Source organism: Oncorhynchus kisutch, linkage group LG1 (assembly GCF_002021735.2).
Source record: "Oncorhynchus kisutch isolate 150728-3 linkage group LG1, Okis_V2, whole genome shotgun sequence".
NCBI lineage: Eukaryota > Metazoa > Chordata > Actinopteri > Salmoniformes > Salmonidae > Oncorhynchus > Oncorhynchus kisutch.
In genome coordinates, this window is record NC_034174.2 from 38,558,519 (window position 1) to 38,581,862 (window position 23,344).

The 23,344-nt window shown below is 43.6% G+C and overlaps 1 protein-coding gene across 1 annotated transcript; it reads right to left on the bottom strand.

The window, feature by feature from the left end:
• Positions 1 to 654: 654 nt before the first annotated feature.
• LOC109894637 (transmembrane protein 198) lies at positions 655 to 22,958 on the bottom strand. Its single transcript, XM_031823549.1, has 5 exons — positions 22,373 to 22,958; positions 5,380 to 5,638; positions 3,292 to 3,867; positions 2,801 to 2,949; positions 655 to 2,204 (listed from the first exon to the last, which is right to left on the bottom strand). Exons 2-5 carry the CDS (start codon positions 5,519 to 5,521, stop codon positions 2,055 to 2,057), a joined length of 1,017 nt encoding a protein of 338 aa, XP_031679409.1. The 5' UTR covers positions 5,522 to 5,638; positions 22,373 to 22,958; the 3' UTR covers positions 655 to 2,054.
• Between the last annotated feature and the right edge of the window lie 386 nt (positions 22,959 to 23,344).

Below are 23,344 nucleotides of genomic sequence, written 5' to 3' on the forward strand. Positions count from 1 at the left end.
TAGGAACACCTGCTCTTTCCATGACATAGACTTACCAGGTGAAAGCTATGATCCCTTGATGTCACTTGTTAAATTCCAGACAGCTAAAAGAAGGATTTTTAAGCCTTGAGACAAATGAGACATGGATTGTTGTGTATGTGTGCCATTCAAAGGGTGAATGGGTAAGACAAATGATTAAAGTAGCTTTAGAAGGGGTACGGTAGTAGGTGCCAGGCGCACCGGTTTGTGTCAAGAACTGCAACGCTTCTGGATTTCCCGTGTGAATCAAGAATGGTCCACCACCCAAAGGACATCCAGCCAACTTGACACAACTGTGGGAATCATTGGGAGTTAACATGGGCCAGCATCCCTGTGGAACGCTTTCTTGACACCTTGTTGAGTCCATGCCCTGACGAATTGAGGCTGTTCTGAGGGCAAAGGGGGGGGGGGGCATTCAAGCATTCATGCATGATACTTGAGGGTTGATAAAGTTTTGGAGCTGCCACAGCAACACCACTGCTTAAACCACCAGGGAGCAGGACCCCCCCTGTTGTTGCCTTTGAGACCCTCTGTGTTTCTGATTCTAAGGGTTAATTTGGCAGCGGATGTTGCTAGGTGACCATGAGGAAAATATACAGAGCCATTTATTATCCTCAGAGGAATCACTCAAACAGCTTTTGTTTTTAAACTAATTTAATGGTTTATCTTTTACATTTCCTATTGACAATTCTGTACAGATTCAGAATAGTCAGAGTACTATACCTCTAAAATTCTAAAACAACAGGAAATTACCATTTTTAAAAAACACAGATAATTCTTTAGTAACCTAGAATTTGGCAAATGTGTACTCTAATTTTACCATAGCATAGTCCTTCAATGTTATTAATCATATAAATTACTGAATACAGGTACTGCACAGGCAAAACTGCCCATAAGTTGTCATGAAACAAGCTACTGCTCCAAAATAAATGACATAACGAGTGTGGTTTGAAACATTGTATATATAGTATTGCAGTATTGCTACCTCTAAAAAAGGCACTGTAATTCCTATGAAAAAAAACGTACATTTCACTTGTAACAGTTGCCCATGTAATAATCTTCAATGTATTGAGGCACAAAATGGCTGCCGTGTATCTCTCTGGACCTGAATCTTCTACACCCAACTATACAGGCATTTACCTACAAAAAGGGACAAGTAAACATCAACACACACCATAACATTACAAACGCACACACACTCGCACAGACAACAAACACAGATCAGAGAAATGTGTCTTGACTTGTCCTCGTCTTTGTCCAGTCACAGTGCATCCTCAACAACAGCTGCTCTCCTATTCTTTGAGGAAGTCAGGTGACCAGAAGTTACATGCCACTGGTTAATTTCAAGTCATTAAAGCACAGATAACTCCAATTGTAAAAGTTGATATTACTCGAGGAGGTAGCTCTCGTGCTATTCATAGCCATTTCCATCCCCATTATTGGTTCCCGAACAGCAAAAATAGTCTGTTTTCATCAGTCAAGTGATTTTTCCCATATATAATCAATCAATCATAATGGCACCAAAAAAGTATGACCTAAGAAGTCAGATTAGATTATTTCTGCTCTTTCTCCCTCTCTCTCCCTCCCTCTTCAGTGGCCTTCCGACTTTTCACATGGACCTCCCACGCTCAGAGCAGACAACACAGGGAGAGGCCACACAGGCACAGTCTATTGACACAGAGTGGTTACAGCACACATCAAACAAGAGGCCAAACATCCCTCCCAACAACTCTTAGGGAACAGCTCACAGACAGAGGAACCATTCCATCACTCTCAAGTCGGCCATTCCAAACGTCCAACAATGATAGGCTGAGAGTTACACTGGAGTTGTGCTAGGAACTATTGGTGTAATGATCTTCACTTGGACAGCATTCAAGGCCCTATTCCAGCTCAATGGAAGGTAGATTCACTATTCAATAGACTCAAACATTGCCTAAATAAGAGCTGAGGCCCTAAAATAACAGTCTGTAGGGGAGGAGGACTGTGGAGGAGGGACAAGTAACAAGTGGTTGGTCTCCTGCTTGTCCCTCGGTGCGTCAGACCCTGATGACTGGTGTAGTGGCGGTGAGGGGCACGGTGGAGCCAGTCTCGTAGTCAAAGTCAATCATGGTGTGGTTGGCAGTGCCCAGGCTGCTGAGGGAGTTGCCTGTGCCCATCTGTCTGTCCCTCAGACTCTGCAGGTAACTCTGAGAGAAGGAATACAGGAGAGAGGGGGAGAAGAGAGGAGAGAGGGAACATGATCAGAATCAACCTAGAAATAGATTCTACACATTGGAATTAAAATACAATAGATTGTGTGTGTGTGTGTGTGTGTGTGTGTGTGTGTGTGTGTGTGTGTGTGTGTGTGTGTGTGTGTGTGTGTGTGTGTGTGTGTGTGTGTGTGTGTGTGTGTGTGTGTGTGTGTGTGTGTGTGTGTGTGTGTGTGTGTGTGTGTGTTTTACTATCCCACAAGCATAGTAAATCAAGGAACATTCTCCCTCGTGGGGACATTTCCCAGGTCCCCACGAAGACAAAGGCTATTTTAGGCTTAGGAGTTAGGGCTAGAATTAGAGTTAGAATAAGGTTTAGAGTAAGGGTGAGGGGTTAAGGTTAGGGTTAATTAAGGTTAGGGTTAGGCAAAAATAGGATTTTGAATGGAAATACATTTTAGGTCCCCACAAGGATAGTAAAACATATGGTGTGTGTTTCTATGTGTGTGTGTGTTTCTATGTGTGTGTGTGTGTGTGTGTGTGTGTGTGTGTGTGTGTGTGTGTGTGTGTGTGTGTGTGTGAGAGAGACTGACCGGTGCCAGCAGGTCTCCTGCGTAGCGTTTGACGGGGGTAGGCTTGCGACGGTAAGTGCCCTCTTGTCCACCGCTCTGCTGCCGCTTCTTGGCATCTTTCTGCCTGATCCGCATCAACTGGACCCGCTTCTGCCTCCTGCTGATGATGACTGAGAGGAGAAAGAGAGAGGGAAAGGGAGAGGTAGAGAGAGATAGGAGAGAGAGGTAGAGAGGGACGTGTTAACTCACTGAGTCATTTCTTAGTAATTCGGCAGAGCACACGAGAAATTCTTAATCACCCAAAATCTAATATGAACCCTGTTTTAAAAAAAAATGTCATAAGAATGTTCTCTAAAACCATGAAACCCTTGTAGCAGTTAATAGAACATAATAGAACCCATACTCCATATTGAGATATACAGATCATACTCTACAAAAGGTGTCCTCTACCTCTCATTCTTTCCACAGAGATCCTATAAATCAGCTTCTATATGGAATTCTATGATGCTTACCCTCAGTGTGTGAGAAGCCTTCAGCCGTCAGCTTCCACTGCACCAGCACCCCCATAAAGCTGAGTGTCGGCCAGATACCCAGGATCACCCAGCTGTACCAGCAGAGCGGCGGCGGCGGCGAAAGTCTCAGGCACTCGTACACGTGGCTGGCAAGCGCCAGCATCTCAACAAAGTAGTCGGCACACACCGTCATGATGGCTGCCCCGAACACGGACGTAGACAATACGGTGAAGAGCTTCTGCCACTGCAGGGTGAGCACGGCGAACAGCATGCCTGTGCCCAGCAGTGCCCCCAGGGGCACCCAGACGGTGGTGGGGGTGTAGAACTGGTGGGTGACCAGAAGGGCGGCGAGGGCGAGCAGCAGGCCCAGAAGGAGGCCTGTCATGAAGAGGCCCACTGAGCGCACCAGCATGGTGACCAGGCCACACAGCAGGCCGATTCCCAGGCCAATACCCGCCGAGGCCTCCACGCTCAGCTGGGTGTCCAGCACCCGCTCCTTGTGGCACAGCAGAAAGATGATGACCGAGCCAAACATCAGGCCCGACAGGAACATGACAGCTTTGAAGCAGCGGTAGCCTGTGAGAGGAAAGGAGAGAGTGGAGAGAGGATGGTGAGGGAGAGAGGAGAAGGGTAGAGAGGTGAATAGAGGGGGAAGAATGTAGAATCTATGTAGCCATTTCATAATTAATAAACATTATGTAAATAAAAACACTGAAAAACCAGTGTTTCTATGTCAAACAGTTTTCTTTATATTTCAGTCTTCTGTGATGTATATAAAGTCTAATATTGGGATGTAAACTTAAAATTGAATACACTTCAGCTCTATATCTGACATGGTACAGGTTTCTTCTTTTTTTAAGCCAATTTTTTTAACTAGGCATGTCAGTTAAGAACAAATTATTTTTTACAATGACGGCCTACCAGGGAACAGTAGGTTAACTGCCTTGTTCAGGGGCAGAACGACAGATTTTTACCTTATCAGCTCGAGGATTCGAGCCAGCAACCTTTCGGTTACTGGCTCAACGCTCTAATCACTAGGCTACCTGCCACCCCATAATCATGTGTATGAGGTGTATACTTTTGTTTCAAAGTAGATTTGTTTAAGACTACCAAGAAACACTCTGTGTGACCAAGAATTAGCCCACTGCAGTTAAAGGTTTTAATTCACTTCAATGGGGAAGATTAAACAGCTTGAGGAATATAACTAACGGTAAGGAAATATGCAGGTGATAAATTAGGGCATTAAGTTCAAGTTAAATTGCTGAGGCTAGGACACAGCAACTACTATCCAACTGTATAAATGACAGAATATCAACTGTAAGCAATGTAATTCCGTATAAATGACCCTACAATTAAAACTAATAAGAGAGGTGGTGGTGTTGAGGCTAATTGGGGTGATGATGGGGGATTTGGTGAGAAAAATGACGCCCACCCATAGATTGTGGCGGCTGCTTGGCTGAGGGTGGAGCCCTCTCTCTCTGGGTAATGGTTCTCATCTGGGTGTGAGGGATTGCTCAGTGTGATTAACACACACTACAACATCACATTAGTCTGGGAAATGCTGTCATTAGGTACCAAATGGCCAGATGTCTTTCATTTCTCTCTAATCAGTTACGTAACAATTTGAAAGACAAAATGGGAGGTTTTGCCTTGAGGAATGATGACATGTCAGTGCGGGACTGTATTAAAGACTTTACCGAAGCATACAGAACAATAGACACATTACACAGTATGTCTGGATAGAAAGTACATGTTCCCTGTATCAGGTAGCCGGCATCATGTCATTTTCTAGTGTACCTTGGGGAACATTGGTATAAGGTAACCTGGTTGTACATTTTCTATATAACACATTAACAGACATATGATACGTCTGAATACACATTCCCATGCTCTGTCATTTTGGTTTTGTCCCATATGGCACCCAATTCCCTACATAGTGCACTACTTTCGATCAGAGTCCTTTGTCAAAACTTGTGCAATATATAGGGAATAGTGTGCCATGTGGGATGCAGTCCGTGTTATTGAAGTTTAAGTGTACTCGTTGACATGACGTTATTGAGGTATGCCTTGACCCCATGGTGACCTTACCGAAGAAGCAGTAGATGATGCCGAACAGGCAGCACATGGAGCAGATGACGGCAGGGATGACCTCATACTGCCTCTCGATCTCCAGGCTGCAGGCATCCATCTCGGCCAAGCCCTCTCCCACAGACCTATTAGGGTCTGTCATCCTGGGGCTCCAATAGACCAACCAGACAAGGAGGAGGAGGAGGTGGGGGTTAAAGGTTGGGGCTGGAGGATGAGGAGTGGTGCTGTTATCTGGAGTCCATCAGAACAGCTTGTGTGCCTGTAAAATGAAAGAAAATTCGGATTAAATCATACACTATATATACAAAAGTATGTGGGCACCCCTTCAAATTAGTGGATTCGGCTATTTCAGCCACACCCGTTGCTGACAGGTGTATAAAATCAAGCACACAGCCACACAATCTCCATAGACAAACATTGGCAGTAGAATGTCCTTACTAAAGAGCTCAGTGACTTTCAACATTGCACCGTCATAGGATGCCACCTTTCCAACAAGTCAGTTCTTCAAATTTCTGCCCTGATAGAGCTGCCCTGGTCAACTGTACGTGCTGTTATTGTGAAGTGGAAACATCTAGGAGCAACAACAGCTCAGCTGTGAAGTGGTAGGCCACACAAGCTTACAGAAAAGGACCGCCTAGTGCTGAAGAACGTAGCGCATAAAAATCTTCTGTCCTCGGTTGCAACACTCACTACTGAGTTCCAAACTGCTCCTGGAAGTAACGTCAGCACAAGAACTGTTTGTCGGGAGCTTCATGAAATGGGTTTCCATGGCCAAGCAGCTACACACAAGCCTAAGATCACCATGCGTCGGCTGGAGTGGTGTAAAGCTTGCCGCCATTGGACTCTGGAGCATAGAAACGTGTTCTCTGGAGTGATGAATCACGCTTCACCATCTTGCAATCCGACGGACGAATCTGGGTTTGATGGATGCCAGGAGAACGCTACCTGTCCCAATGCATAATGCCAACTGTAAAGATTGGTGGAGGAATAATGGTCTGGGATTGTTTTTCATGGTTCGGGCTAGGACCCTTAGTTCCAGTGAAGGGAAATCTTAAAGCTACAGCATACAAGGATATTCAAGATGATTCCGTGCTTTCAAATTTGTGGCAACAGTTTGGGGAAGGCCCTTTGCTGTTTCAGAATGACAATGCCCCTGCGCACAAGGTGATGTCCACACAGATATGGTTTGTCAAGATCAGTGCGGAAGAACACCTTTGGGATGAAATGGAATGCCGGCTGTGAGCCAGGCCTAATCGTCCAACATCAGTGCCCAACCTCACTAATGCTCTTGTGGCTGAATGGAAGAAAGTCCCTGCAGCAATGTTCCAATATCTAGTGGAAATCCTTCCCAGAAGAGTGGAGGCTGTTATAGCAGCAAAGGGGGGGACCAACTCCATACAAATGGCCATGATTTTGGAATGAGATGTTTGACAAGCAGGTGTCCACATACTTTTGGTCATGTAGTGTAGATCATCACAGAGCATCACAATGCGTTAAAGTGACTGTTACTTTTTTGTTAGGACTCTCTGTTAGAACTTTAGAAAGAGAACCGGCAAAGAGAACAGAGCAGACCTCTCAACGTAACTTCAGTTTACAATTGGCTCATTCATCCCCCTCGTCTCCCCTGTAACTCTTCCCCAGGTCATTGCTGCAAATGAGAACGTGTTCTCAGTCAACTTACCTGGTAAAATAACGGATAAAGAAATAAATAAATATTTAAAAACTTTGTAAACCTACAAACACTGCCTTAGATGACCTTACCCACAAAACAGAGATTATATAGTGGTTAGTTGCAGCGGGACTCCATTCATGCTGAATGACTCAAAAGTTTAACATGTTGCACGTGGAGCACTCCAGAACCCTCCTCCTCCTCCCCCCCACCACCCCTGCTTCAGACCGCTGTTCTTCGAGGCTTCAGGAGAAGTGTGAAATCTGCTGGCCAACTGTGACTTCTCCCTGGTGACTATGCATTTGGGGCCTGCCAGACACTCTGCTAGCCTCCCATGATAACACACAGTACTGTATAGCACCACACATACACCCTGTTGCCATGACTACAGTCTGGTTGAATCACATAAACATGAACAGCCAAATACTCCAGGGACTTCCTGTAGTACCTTGCTGAATTTTTTTAACCAAAATGAATACATCAGTACTGACGGCACATCTTATAGAATAGCTTTTTGCAGAGTACCGGCATTGCTGTGTGTTTGTCTGATCTACTGCATGTAATTATGACCATTCTAATCTACATAGCAACAGATGTCCAGTGTCCACTCAAGTTTGGCATCTATTTAACACCATCCAATTTAACATACACTTGACCCATTTTCTGTGAGCATATTCAGCACTGATATCATATCAGCACCAAATACCCACTCAAGTTTAATGGGGTCGGCGATGTTTTCATTGTTTATCTACAACTCTCCTAAATTGGGCTTGAGGTGTCAGAGTCATACATTTAAACTAGGCTATGTAGTAAAAATGTCTGGGTGAAAGTAAATTACTTAATTAAAAGTGGGGCTACGGACATCAAGTGGTGCTAGTGAGGGGTTAATCAGGCAGCCCCCCCCCCCCCCCCCCAGTCTGCCTGTTGCAGGGGATTGGAGAGGAGGTGTAGGGTCTCATGGCTCAGGGTGGGCCGCTCTCTCTGGGGCTGCTGCCTGGCCTTCTTTATGATCTCATCCCAGTTCCGATCCGATTACAGCAAACTCACGTTCTCAGGCTCAGGACAAAAAACAGTCACGCAGCTGGCTGCCTGCTCTCCTCATCTGCTCGCTCTCTTCTCAGTCTCCCCCCTCTTTCCCCTCATCTGTCTTCTGTGTCACTATCTTCCTCCCTCCATTCTCCCAAATGTTCCTCCTACTTTTAAACTCCTCCTTCCTTCTCCCTCTGTCTCCGAGACACATGGCTATACATTATGACCTGGCCATGACTTGACATGGAAAGAATGAGGTCCCAGCTCTCTTGTCCCTTCTCTTTTTCCAGAGCTGGAGGGAGAGTTCTTGCTGCATTCACGTGTCTGCCTCTCGGTCTCTGCCAGATAGTCCTATCTGTTCTGTCTCACTTGTTTTCTAAAGGCCAGAGGAAAAGGAAAGACAAATGATCTGGCCAGCTGAGAGTTCCACAGTCCTACTGGTCTGCTGTGTCTGTGGCACTCCTGAGAGGGTGTGGACAGTATTATGAACGCTTTAGAGTGAGACAGAAATATGATACAGAGAATATGTTCAGCAAATAATGTGCTGTGCAGTATCACCCATATTGTGAAGCATGAGGGCATTTCACCTTGAGGTTATTATGGACTTCTCTTTCATCATGTTCAGTTATGGCGATACGTATAGATTTCGTGAAATGACCTTACACCTGCCCTAGTCAAGGTTTAAATGCTATACCATGAAATGGTACTATTACAATGTCAAATATAAAGCCAAAACAAACAACCACTGATTGTGCACAAATCAAAAGATAGAACTTTTGTAAACTATGAAAGATTTTCATCTCCATATCTGATTATAGTCCAAAATGGTCAAAACACCCTCAGAGAGTGGGGTCACGGCAAGGGACCAGCCATTATTGACTGCGACCCTGGAGCAATTAGGGTTAAGTACCTTGCTCAAGGGCAGATTGACAGATGTTTCACCTAGTCAAGGTCGTGGATTCAAACTAGCAACCTTTAGGTTACCGGCCCAATGCTCTAACCACAAGACTCCACTCAACTCAAATCAAACATTTGGAAAGCTGTTCTCAGCTAGATCAAAACAAGGACTACAGTAGGAGACGGTTCTAAACGCAAGGGGAGACTGAGATAACTGGTCACAAAAAGTGATTGTTGTGGGTAATCCATCAAGACAAACGACTTGTGCATCCGACCATACACACTCACACACACAAATTCCCTCACACGTTTGTATTCACACACACACCAACTCTTTCCCACGTCCGTGTGTCTGTCCCCAAATTGTCCCTGTGTGAGTCACAATGGTGGTCAGTGTGAGAGGCCTGGAGAGGCCTGGAGTCCATGCCTCTCAGGGATAATGGAGCCATTATGGGGCGGCACAAAGGCTCTGAGACCCCAGCCGTGACCTCTACTGGCACACACAGCAAAGCATGCTGGGAGAGAGGGGCATACAACATAGAGATGGAGTCAACCAAGGGAAAGGAGGTGGTGTGTGTGTACTTGTGTGTGTGTGTGTGTGTGTTTGCCATTGAGCATGTGGGTGGTTGAAGGATGAAGGGAGTAGATGGGGTCTAGCTGGTAACTGTCCGGAATGCTGATATTATCACCCATTCTCACAAAATAAGGATAAGTGACGTGGCTCCATGTCTAGTCTTGGAGCTCTTGGAGGCCAAGGCGCAGAAGTAGAAGTTGAGAAATACTCTCTTCGATACATTTTTGATAAACTATATATTGAATGACCTCATTATAATTAATTAATCGCCATAGGGCAGTGCACAATTGGCCCAGCGTCGTTAGGGGTGGGCCGGGGTAGGCCGTCATTGTAAATAAGAATTTGTTCTTAACTGACTTGCCTAGTTTTTTTTTAAAGTATACAGAGATAAACAAAAAGCAAATGTTTTAGTGGTAAGCCTCACAGTCACACTTAGATGACTGAGCATGTTGGTATGAAATACTTTAGAATGTTGTCTGACAAACACCAGGGAGGGACAGAGGGTGGGACTGGGTTAGCTCAAGCCACAACAGCTGAGAAACAGACAAGAACATGCCTGGGTTCCCCACATAGCTAATTGGGTGTGTTTAATTAACCACTGAGGGGGTTGCTGGGGTGTGAGAAAGGTCATGGATTCCAAGGTGCTCTGGCTTTAAGGCAGGTGGCAGCTGAGAATTCAACGTTAGAGCCCAGCTGTTTGGAGGCACAGGTTGGCACAGGGGGGTATGTGTGACTGTACCATGGTCTCGCCCTGACTGGGCATGATGCCCGTGGGTCTACAGCTACCCCCCTTTACAGCTGCAGCTATAAACGTAATCCTCCATGACCACTAATGCCAAAAACTGTACCCACCGTGTCCTGCCCAAAGACTGGCAGTGGAGACTGGAGAACAGTCTGGACATGATGGGAGCAACACACTTCATGGCGTCCATCTTGTACCAACAGTGGTTGCCTTAGAGAAACATGCGTGGATTCATGCATACTTGTTGACATGGTTGGAATATTGTCCTGACCATGGCTGCCTCCTAAAGCCAACCATAAGAACAAATTACATAGGTACATGCATATGTTTTCCACACTAGATTATTGGGTTTCCTGACCCTCCATCCACAAGGCCGGAAACTTTAACCTCAAACCTCTGACCCCTAACCCCACTCCCCCCTCTGCTCTCGCATTGGCAGGAAGCTGTGATCCAGAAGAGGAAGTGGAGATCAGTGGCAGGGCTGTTTTGGAGGTGAAACTTCCCTGAGGGCAGGAAGCAGAGCAGGAAGAGCAGAGTTGGATTTGGAGGCTGGAGTGTCAACACCAACACTGATTATCTGACTAGTTAAATCTAGTTTCAAGTTTCAAAGTTTATTTGCCGTAAAACAGTACAGTGAAATAATTACCTTGAGAGCTCTTTCCCAACAATGCAGTGATAATAATAATATAGATAACAATAGAAAATAGAATAAAACATTACAATTAAAATAAAAACCACACAAGGACTACAATGTGAGTTAAAGAAACACGAGAATGCAAGTATATACAGGTCAGTGCCAGTACCTTATTCAATGTGCAGGGTTACTGGAGTGGTTGAGGTGGGTTTATACATAAAAAGTGACTGATAGTAGGGCCAAAGACATCCAGTGTCAAGACTTTTAAATGCACAATGTTTTGACTGAAGCGCACTTATTTTAGTCTTACCTCAATTTTTTTTCATATTTATGGGCGATTACCGATGTATACAGTATCTAGATTTTTGATAATTTTTTCTCTGAATACATTTTGTTGTACAATTAAAGGTCAAATTCACTGTATTTCAAACAGTCAGCAATAATCTCATGAATTCAGGGCTTGTGAAATGATACTTAGGCCACAACCAATAATCCCTGATCTGGCTTTCAAGTCCGTCTATGAAAATGTCATTTTTGTTACAAATTTAACAAGACCCACGCACAATGCACATCCACTAATAATGACTAACTTCTGGTAGCAGACACTATAGAAAAATAACACAGGTCTCAAACAATCCCTCAAACACAAGCCCCCTGCTAGTGAGTAACCAGCTAATCTTTATATTACAATCTTTATATTTCACCCGTCTGTGTGTCTCCATCTGTTTGAACAGCATGCCTGTCCTTTTTCAGATGCTGAAATCAAGTGGCCTACCTTAATTCTCAGAAGGAGAACGAGTTGACAATTACTTAGATAATTGTGTTTTATGCTTATTGCACATGTATAAAACACAGACTAGAAAGCTAGCATAGCAGTCTTTGGCTAAAATGTATATATATATATACACAGTGGGGAGAACAAGTACCTGCCGATTTAGCAGGTTTTCCTACTTACAAAGCATGGAGAGGTCTGTAATTTTTATCATAGGTACACTTCAACTGTGAGAGACGGAATCTAAAACAAAAATCCAGAAAATCACATTGTTTGATTTTTAAGTAATTAATTTGCATTTTACTGTATGACATTAGTATTTGATACATCAGAAAAGCAGAACTTAATATTTGGTACAGAAACCTTTGTTTGCAATTACAGTGATTATACGTTTCCTGGAGTTCTTGACCAGGTTTGCAAAGAATCTTGCAACCTTACAGTTAACTAGTCCAATGCTCTAACCACCTGCCTCTCATTGCACTCCACGAGGAGACTGCATGTTACGCAAATGCAGTAAGCCAAGGTAAGTTGCTAGCTAGCATTAAACTTATCTTATAAAAAACAATCAGTCAATTAATCATAATCACAAGTTAACTACACATGGTTGATGATATCACTAGTTTATCTAGCATGTCCTGCATTGCATATAATCGATGCGGTGCCTTTCTTAAAATCAATACACAAAAGTATATATTTTTAAACCTGCATATTTAGCTAAAAGAAATCCAGGTTAGCAGGCAATATTAACCAGGCGAAATTGTGTAACTTCTCTTGCGTTCATTGCACGCAGAGTCAGTGTATATGCAACAGTTTGGGCCGCCTAATTTGCCAGAACTTTACATAATTATGACATAACATTGAAGGTTGTGCGATGTAACAGGAATATTTACTTATGGCTTATGGATGCCACCCGTTAGATAAAATACGGAACGGTTCCGTATTTCACTGAAAGAATAAATGTCTTGTTTTCGAGATGATAGTTCCGGATTTGACCATTTTAATGACCTAAGGCTCGTATTTCTGTGTGTTATAACATGATAACTAAGTCTATGATTTGATAGAGCAGTCTGACTGAGCGATGGTGGGCACCAGCAGGCTCGTAAGCATTCATTCAAACAGCACTTTCGTGCTTTGAGATTAGGCTGGTGTAACCGATGTGAAATGACTAGCTAGTTAGCGGGGTGCGCGCTAATAGCGTTTCAAACGTCACTCGCTCTGAGACTTGGAGTGGTTGTTCCCCTTGCTCTGCATGGGTAACGCTGCTTCGAGGGTGGCTGTTGTCGTTGTGTTCCTGGTTCGAGCCCAGGTATGAGCGAGGAGAGGGGCAGAAGCTATACTGTTACACTGGCTATACTGTTACACTAAAGTGCTTATAAGAACATCCAATAGCCAAAGGTTAATGAAATACAAATGGTATAGAGAAATTGTCCTATTATTCCTATAATAACTACAACTTAAAACTTCTTACCTGGGAATATTGAAGACTCATGTTAAAAGGAACCACTAGCTTTCATATGTTCTCATGTTATGAGCAAGGAACTTAAACGTTAGCTTTCTTACATGGCACATATTGCACTTTTACTTTCTCCTCCAACACTTTGTTTTTGCATTATTTAAACCAAATCAAATCCAGTAATGAAAGACATGTTGATCTATAATGCACCAAGACCTCTTCCATTTTGTTCTTATAAAGTCAAATTGCTGCACAAAATAGACCTTGTCGTTGCTAAATTGATCTTGTCGTTCTTGAGGAATGCTAGAGGCAGTCCTGACAAGTGAATGGCTGTTTTGAGCAGAGAATGAAAACATGAAAATCCCGCTTTTTAATCAGGCTGTTCCATTTGGGAGCTCATTTGACAGGAAATTAAGGGACAACTCGTTCATCATTCCATCTCCAAAACAAGAAGAAAATGAGATGCACTCCACATGAGATCAAACAGTGTTTGACAGTGGTCTACTAAGAGACAGCCACAGACAGCTTCGCTTTTATCTCTTATAAGGCAAAGAATGAATACTATGTTGTATTGAGGAGGAACATAAATATCAAGGTTACAAGTTAAGTGAATTTTCTCCCCAAAAAATGTATCATGAGTTGACCCCTATGGTAAACCACAGATCTATGATAACCTTTACTCATCCATGCTGACTAAGGAAGGAAATTATTCATCTGAACATGAAACGCGAATGGAATGAATGACCTACTAGTCCTAAAGACCTTCTTTCACATCCTCGCATTCAGACATTTTTTTCTAAGTTGGTGTTAAAGCCAGAGTTCGCCATCGTTCTCTCTCTCAGACTGTCTCTATCTCTCTTCTCCCGAAATCTCTGACCAGTGCCTCTCAAACAACACTTTGTTCCTCAAGAGTAAATGAGGCAGGGGGGGGGGGCCTTGCAGTGATTTTGGCACCGTGGCACCCCTTCCTACATGTCTCCAGCCTTCATTCAGCCAGGCTTGGCCGAGAGCAGAGAGCTCTCCCCATGAATGTCCCCACTGTTTTCTGGACCCTACAGTGCTCTCCAAAGAGTGTGTGTGAGAGAGAGAGAGAGAGAGAGAGAGAGAGAGAGAGAGAGAGAGAGTAAGAGAGAGAGAGAGAGAGAGAGAGCGAGAGTAAGAGAGAGAGAGAGAGAGAGAGAGAATGTAGGCTGTAAACCCTTCAGAAAGTAGTAATTACAGAGTGAGAATGTATAGAAAGTGATTTGAGGGGCAGTAAGTTTACAACTAGGCCTAACACTGACATGCACTCTAAGACCATACACACTGACCTTTCAAACATGTGCAGATGTTCCAAAATAACAAACCTCTGTAAAGTCATCATAAAAGGTCATACATCACTATCCAACCCTCCAAACCATTTGGTATTTTATTAGGATCCCCATTAGCTGTTGTGAAAGCAGCAGCTACTCTTCCTGGGGTCCAAACAAAAACATAAAACATGCCCTAATACAGAACATGAATAAACAAGAACAGAACTACATCAATTAAAATGTATCTACTTTCCAACTCCTATGTAGCCTATACATTTCTTCACTTGCCAGACAAGTCAGTACCTGTGAAAACTGTCTCCGATGGTGTACACATCTTTTATATTATGTCTGAATGAGTTTCCAGGAAACCCACTGTTTAACACATGGTCTAACACAGTACACAGTACATACTGTATATCCCTTTAAATATTCAAATAGTTTAACAGTCTCAGAGAGAGTTCCTATTCTCCATCAAGCCCTTCCACTCCAAGCTTGTCTTTGAGAAAAGCCCAGACAATGAAGGCCTTTCAACTCTGATTGTAGAGAGCTCCTTATAAAAAAGAGAAAAAGCGTACAGTAAGTGGAGTAACAGAGAAACAATGAGAGGCCTTTTCGAGAGGCAGAGTCACGTGTGTATGACACAAGAGGACACACAAGTAGACACACCCCTACTTCCACGCATGTTCCAACACAACTCCCACTAGCACCCAGACAGACTTCGCGATTCAAGGTACAGGCACGCGCGCACACACATACACACACAAAATATGCATCAACAGACCCACACGTCACGCACCCACACACTCATGCAAATATACAAGCTCCAATCCACACATTCTAATTATCCCCACCCATGCGCATCAAGAATTCCATGTTTATACAAACTGGGAAGCCTTTTTCTACAGACTGGCAATATGAATGTAGTTCAGAGCCAGATATTCCCTCCATCTCCATTATATTTCCAATCAGTTGTTAAATAGCCTACAAGTGAAATAGGCTATAATAACAATATCTGATTATTTGGATAGTAAATGTAGTGTACTTATCATTAAAGTGAAAGAGTGATGTGGGGTCTTTGTGAGAGCAAACATCCAACATAAGAATTAGGTCTACACGTCACACAGTTTATAGCTACGAGACTAGAAAGGATTTAAGATATAATGATATAGAGAGTCATTACAAGGCCAGATTAGACGGAGTACGAGGGAGTCACTATGAACACAAAAACCACTGAGTGGATGTCTAGCCACAGCAAGTGGAAAACAATCCACCTAAGTGTTGAGGTCAGTCAGGTTTGAATGTTTTTACAAAAACATTTTATTTTACCCCTTTTTCATGGTATTCAATTGGTAGTTACAGTCTTGTCTCATCGCTGCAACTCCCGTAAGGACTTGGGAGAGGCGAAGGTCGAGAGCCGTTCGTCCTCCAAAACACAACCCAACCAAGTCGCACTGCTTCTTGACACCATGCCCACTTAACCCGGAAGCCAGCCGTACCAATGCGTCGGAGGAAACACGTGCACCTGGCGACCGTGTACTGCTCGGGATACCCAGGTTTGAATGTTAAACTGTAATAGTTTATCTCAAATATTGCATATATTCGTGGAACTCATCTCTTTAGCTGTCAAGGGTCTGGACAAGTCCACAACATTCTGCTGAGGTAATATTAAAATCTAACGGCACTGTAAATGTTAGCCTGCTAAGATAAGCTACTATCTGTAAGTAACAGTTGAATGGTCCTTGTATAAATGTATCTGAGTTGAGAGTTTAATCAAAATGATACTGAGTTGCAACTCCTTTTGCTCTCAGAACAGCCTCAATTTGTTGGGGCATGGACTCTACAAGGTGTTGAAAGTGTTGACTCCAATACCACCCACAGTTGTGTCAAATTGGCTGGATGTCTATTGGGTGGTGAACCATTCTTGATTGACATGGGAAACTGTTGAGCATGAAAAAAACAGCAGCGTTGCAGTTCTTACTCAAACCAGTATGCCTGGCACATACAACCATACCCCGCTCAAAGGCACTTAAATATTTTGTCTTGCCCATTCACCCTCTGAATGGCACACATACACAATCCATATCTCAATTGTCTCAAGGCTTAAAAATCCTTCTTTAACCTGTTTCCTCCCCTTCATTTACACTGACTGAAGTGGATTTGACAGGCAACATCAATAAGGATCATAGCTTTCCCCTTGATTCACCTGGACAGTCTATCTCATGAAAAGAGGAGGTGTTCCTTATGTTTTGTACACTCAGTTACTTGCGGTAACAGATAGACTCTATCTACTGGAGCGTGGAGTGGGGGGGGGGGGGTGATGGGCCTTGAAGTGTTCACTATCCCACACAGCGTCTCTCTAGCTCTGGTCTCTGCCACTTCCAGGTCAGCTCTGTCATTTACAGCAGCGCAGAACTGCTCTTCTATTCCACCCAACGTCTGTTTGTCTGGTGCCAGGGTATAATTGTACCTCCTTATGGTCTCTCCCGTCCTAAAATATCTCCCATAACCCCTCCTTTGTGTACACTACAAAGGTTCTCTGGCATCCTCTTAGCCAAAAGAAAACAACATCACCCAATACTTTGAGTCTATGAATGGGTGTGAGTGGAACTCCAAGACCCCAAAAACCAGCGCTACCCCTCTTTTAGGTACTCGGCTCAGTTAATGAGACAACAGGTCTCTTCCAAACCCAAATACTTCTCCACCGTCCCCCCTCCTAGGCTAACGCTACAGGACAAGACTCTGTCCATCTCCCGGCCTAACCCACAACAAGCATCTCCTCCTGCCAACAAGGTTCAACATAGACTCTATTTCCAGGCTTTCTTAACTGTAGAGGCTCATTTGTGGGAGACCCTAGTGTGGTCAGTGTATAAATACACTCTGCCAGTGCAGGACCAACACAGTCCAGTACAGTAGAGTATAGGCTACTGTCCAGGGCAGTATATTGCCTAAACCAGGCTTTGGCTTGCCTTGGCTGGGGAGGCAGGTAGCCTAGTGGTTATAGCGTTGGACTAGTAACCGGAAGGTTGCAAGATTAAATCAACGAGCTGACAAGGTAAAAATCTGTCGTTCTGCCCCTGAACAAGGCAGTTAACCCACTGTTTCTAGGCCATCATTGAAAATAAGAATATGTTCTTAACTGACTTTCCTAGTTAAATAAAGGTAAAATAAAAATTTATTGCCTTGGCTTGTAGAGCAATGCTTCACAACCATGGGATATGATGAAAATCAGGACTGTAACTCATTCACTATGTTGTATTAGATGAGTATGCTGCTGCTAAAATTATTTTCAATTAGGACAAACACATTGTAGGGGAGAGTTGAGCCGCCCTTGTTTCTAGGAAATCATACACAAAATTCATAATTTGACAAATCTTTAGGAAGAGGTCATCATTCCGTGGAGTCTTTGAAGGGGGAAAAAAACATGAAAAAAGTGGAGCAAGTTAGGTCCAAAAAAACATTTTCACCAACTCAAATGAATTTATAGAGGTTTCATGATGCTTGTATCTAAACCAAAGTAAATAATTTAAAGATTGTTCTATACATCTGTTGGGGTCTCGATAAGCTTCAATATGAGGTCCTTAACCTAGCATGAAAAGGCATCCTTGTAGCTGTGTGGGCTAATATAGTCAAAATGGTTGCCTTGGGGTAAGTTGAGCCAATGGTTGAGCTAATGGCAAGTTGAGCAAACTGAAGTATTTTCTTCCCAGGCATAAGGCAAGTATGGTATGATGTAACAACAGGGCCTGGGCCTACGTTAAAAGTGTTTTAGAAAGTACTAAGTGTTTGTTAGGTGTTAAGCCTGTGTTAAAAGATGCTTAAAATTATTCAAAGATAAAAAAGCAATTGTGATTTTGTTGAATTGTGTTTGGGAAATAAAGATAGACATTGTTTCAAAAAAGGTAGCGGTAATATTTCATTCAGTACAGAAATGTGTAGGTGGCTTAACTTACCCCGTCCCCGGAATGAGTTGTGCCAAGAGACAAGCTGTTGTCAAAACTGTTACGTATACATGAATTGTGATTATTTCCAGGGATACACAACATCCTGTAATATATGTAGATATCTTTGTTAGAAAGAATACTGGTAACACTTCATTTGGATAGTTCATCTGTAGATACTCTACAGACTATCTACTAAACCTAAACCTAACCTGACCCTAAACTTAACCCTTATTCTAAACCTAACCCTAACCATATCCTTAGCAAGCAGTTTCTTATCAACAGAGAGTTTGTTGATAGAATGACCATCTACAGATAGACAACCCGGACTCTCCAAATAAAGTGTGACCAGAACACTATATTTCCATTGATTACTATATATTTTCATTTATGCTGAATGTAAAAATTGCTTAAAAATCCACACTCTCCCCTACTGTGACTGGGAGTCAACACTTCATATACAGTGTGATAAAATACAAGAATACTGTATCACTGAGGCTTTTTTCTATCAGAACCCAAGCCGATAAAGTAGCTGAAATCCACATTACAGTACTACTGTGTCCCCTCTCTGAATTGCAAGGGGTTAAAGTGAAAGGAATTAGGGGTAATCCCAGACACTTCTGATGTACTGAGGTAGAACAGCAGGAGACAGAGACGTGTGGCCAGCCAGAGTAGGAATGCTAATCTGGGTTTTAGTTAAGGGTTCAGAGGATGGAGACATGGATCAAGTCATTGCACAGTGACAGGATATTACTGTACTATGAAGGCCTGCGCTTTTAAACAGAGCTAGCCTTGTTTTTCTGAGCTCTTGTCCAGTGACCTAGCTACTTGAAGTTCTGTGACACAAAGAAACTAGACAGTGAGACTGATTAATTTTTTTACCTTTATTTAACTAGGCAAGTCAGTTAAGAACAAATTCTTAGGAAGAGTGGGTTAACTGCCTGTTCAGGGGCAGAACAACAGACTTTGTACCTTGTCAGCTTGGGGATTTGAACTTGCAACCTTTTGGTTACTAGTCCAATGCGCTAACCACTAGGCTACCCTGCATTATAATCGATTAAATGCATCTGGTGATAAACATTATCATGTGAGAGACTGCCCTTGTCTGCATATTCAAGGATGTCTGCTCTGTGCAGTCATTACTTCCAGTTTTACCGTAACCAATTTTACAATGCGGATATAGACATGGCAATAACATTACAGGGGACAAAACACTGGGATATCCAGACCCAGAACACGTCTATGAATAGAGGTCCCTGTACATGATAAGAAACAAAAAATGTAGAGGATCTATCAATCACAGGCCTGAAATAGCCTGATGCTGAGAACACCAAGCAGGCTTGTCAGACCATGGAAAGTTCAACTTCAACAAACTTTCAGTTCTACAATATCTCAAAACTCAGCAGGTCCTCCTGAGTGGAGCAGTGGATCGCAGTGGCGTCACTACAGACCCGGGTTCGATCCCAGGCTGTGTCACAGCCGGCCGTGACCAGGAGACCCATGGAGCCGGCGCACAATTGGTCCAGCGTCGTCCTGATTAGGGGAGGGTTTAGCAAGCTGACTTTGGTCACCAGCTGGACGGTGTTTCCTCCGACACATCGGTGTGGCTGGCTTCCGGGTTAAGCGAGCAGTGTGTCAAGAAGCAGTGCGGCTTGGTTGGGTTGTGTTTCTGAGGACGCATGGCTCTCGACCTTTACCTCTCCCGAGTCCGTAGGGGAGTTGCAGTGATAAGACAAGACTGTAACTACCAATTGGATTTTGCGGCAAAACAGGGGTAAAAGTACAATATTAAAAACTGCCAACCACGCAAAAAGGGCCAGGATAGCCTCCCGGGTGGTGCAGTGGTTAAGGGCGCTGTACTGCAGCGCCAGCTGTGCCATCAGAGACTCTGGGTTCATGCCCAGGCTCTGTCATAACTGGCCGCGACCGGGAGGTCCGTGGGGCGACGCACAATTGGCCTAGCGTCGTCCGGGTTAGTGCGCACTGACCAAGGTTGCCAGGTGCACGGTGTTTCCTCCGACACATTGGTGCGGCTGGCTTCCCGGGTTGGATGCGCGCTGTGTTAAAAGCAGTGCGGCTTGGTTGGGTTGTGTATCGGAGGACGCATGACTTTCAACCTTCGTCTCTCCCGAGCCCGTACGGGAGTTGTAGTGATGAGACAAGATAGTAGCTACTAAAAAGCAATTGGATACAATGAAACTGGGGAGAAAAAGGGGTGTAAAAAAATAAATAAAAATGGGCCAGGATATCCAACTGCGTTACAGATCAACAGGACAGGGAGCGTGCCTCGGATGCTGCACTCTCCACCCCCCTCACTGATGGTATACCAGTTTTCCTGGCTTTGCAACAGCAGTCTTATTTAAACATGACCTCTCCCCGCCCCCCTCAATCCTCCTACAGATGAAGAGATGCTAAGCTAACGTTGAGACCTTTCAACTCTCTGACGGTTCATGTTGTTGGCCGGAACAAACGAGCCTCGGCAGGGTTGACCTTTACTACCACAGCTGATGGTCTATTATGGGGATGTGGAGTGGACAGTAGAGTAAAATACTTTTTTACGTCACTTGGACACCACCAGTAGAAGAGTTTCCACAATAAGGCCTGACTGACCAATGACTATTATGAATAACCTGGCCTTCACTGAGTCAAGGCTACAATAAGGCCAGACAAGTGTGTCTCTCCTCTTACCTCTCCTTTCCATTCTGACCCTGTTACAACCCTGGTCCTTATGCAGGGCTGACGCCATGCAGGTTGAAAATATTGTCAACCTGTCGCCCTGGAAATAACCTGGGATAAAAATGCCAGTGTGAAAATGGCTATTGGAGAAAACCATGGATGGATTTCCAGTCACTATACATCTCACCTATGTACTCTCAAATCAGTGGTGGTGAGTGAAAGTAGACAATCGGGAAATTAAAGTAGTTCAGAACATCTTGGTCTTCTTTCTAGCCAGACAGAATTAGGACATCCCTGGTGGCTGAGGCTGAGACGGGCACCTCCTGAGGTCAAGCCCAAGGCTGCTGGTTGGGGGACCCAGAGAGTGATGATGAGTGCTTCAGCGCTAATTAAAAGGTAAGAGTTGAAAAACAGCTCATCCACAGTACACTACAGGCCTTCAAGGACTAGAAGTTAAGTAACACACCCCAACATTTGCTCTTTCCTCCTCTCTTTGATCTGCCCCTCTCTCTCCGGGAGCTGGGAAGGGCCCCATCTCTGCATTTTCCCAGAGTGGTTGAGGCAAAGCCATCTGGCCCTAGCTAGTCGACTGGCTTTTTTTTGTAGATGGGTGGGGGGGCTGGCTGGGGGATGTGGGAGAGAGCATTGAGGGGGGTGTAGCTAGAGACGCTGTGTGACTCCTCTGCCACGGAGGGACCCCCCCCCCCCCTAAAAAAAGCAAGGTGTAACTAAAGCTAACAAGGAGAAAATACATAACAATGCTTATCTGGTCAATAAGATCAGGAATGGCATCTGATCATGATAACAGTTGTTAAGATAACAAGCAATCAATTTCAGGCTTTTCTCCATACAAAGGCTAACTGCCCAAGTTGTTTACATTGTTATCTTGTCTGATAGCCCAATAGGTTCTACTGAAATGATCTTGAGACAGAGCCCAGACATTAATTTACTGGAGAATGACATCAAAAGAATATGATAAATTACTGAATGAATAAAACAAAAATGCAAGTTTAGCCTATACTTACTCTATGGAATGAATGATTAAAATCATGTTAAGAAGGGTGTACAGTCACTAAAAGTTTATGAGCATCTCACAGCAGACTTCTTCAAACAGCAGGGAAAATATACAATGTAACAGAAGAAGCTCTTCTACAGGAACTAACTACACTGTTACATTTCACAGTAGAATTATGTTACATTGGTCTTCCTCCTGCTGTTTGAAGGAGCCTAAAGTTGATACATTGTATTGTCTGCGGTGGAAGGATAATGGGCTGTAATTTACAATAATTAATTTATGCTGTACAAAAGAACACTTACCTACTGCGAGCGGCTATGTGGGTCTGTTTCCGTGGGAATTGTCAGGCATGAACACAACGGAAAACAACAGAACATCGAAGCAGCGGTGGAAAAACAGGTTCCTATGCACATACAGTGAGCACAAAAAAGTCCTTCTTCACTGTTTTTACAACAAAAGTCGGCTATTCAAAAGGAATAAGCCACGTTCTCGTCTTCTTCAAAAAGGATGTCCAAAATTAAATCGGTCGGGCGTTATTTACACTCTCAACGGATGAGTTTGCGTGAACTTGAGCTCTTGGTTGATCATGTTTATTCATAATCCCATGGCATTGTATTAACAGGCTGTTTGTCAGTTGGCGAGCTAGTCACCTCTGTAAAAAGTTGGCTACAGCGAGCCAAATGTCTCTCTCTTTACACACCTCCTCTTTCCCTCTCTATGACGTGGACTGTATATCGATACCCAAGGGGTCTAGTTCTCTAGAGCGCTAAACTACTTTATTTTAAAATAGTATTTTTCTCCACGAGAGTCTCTCTCTCCCCTCCAACGTCCAGCCAACAGCTGAAAACGCTTGACATCATAGCCAACGCCAACAGACCATCTGGTATTGCCTGTTGCATTCAAATTTGAGACTCGAAGGGGGAGGTGGAGGCAGGCTAGGCTTAGATGGGATTGAGTTTGTCTTCTACAATAAAAACAATAATAATAATACTAATTGAGAATAGATTATAGAAAATATAGAAACGATTATAGATAATAGATAGGCTATAATATATAATACATGTGTAATAATTTACAGTAGGCCTACTGCACTTGTGTGTGTAAGAGAGACGTTTTCAATAGAGCTGATTTTCTAATTGGGCGATTTGAACACAAACAATGTAAGCGACAAGACAATAAATTAGAAACAGGCAGGGGATCCTGCTTGCACATGGGGGGATGGAAGGAGATATTGGCAAAATACCCACCTCCCAACCATCAAAAATCAACAGATA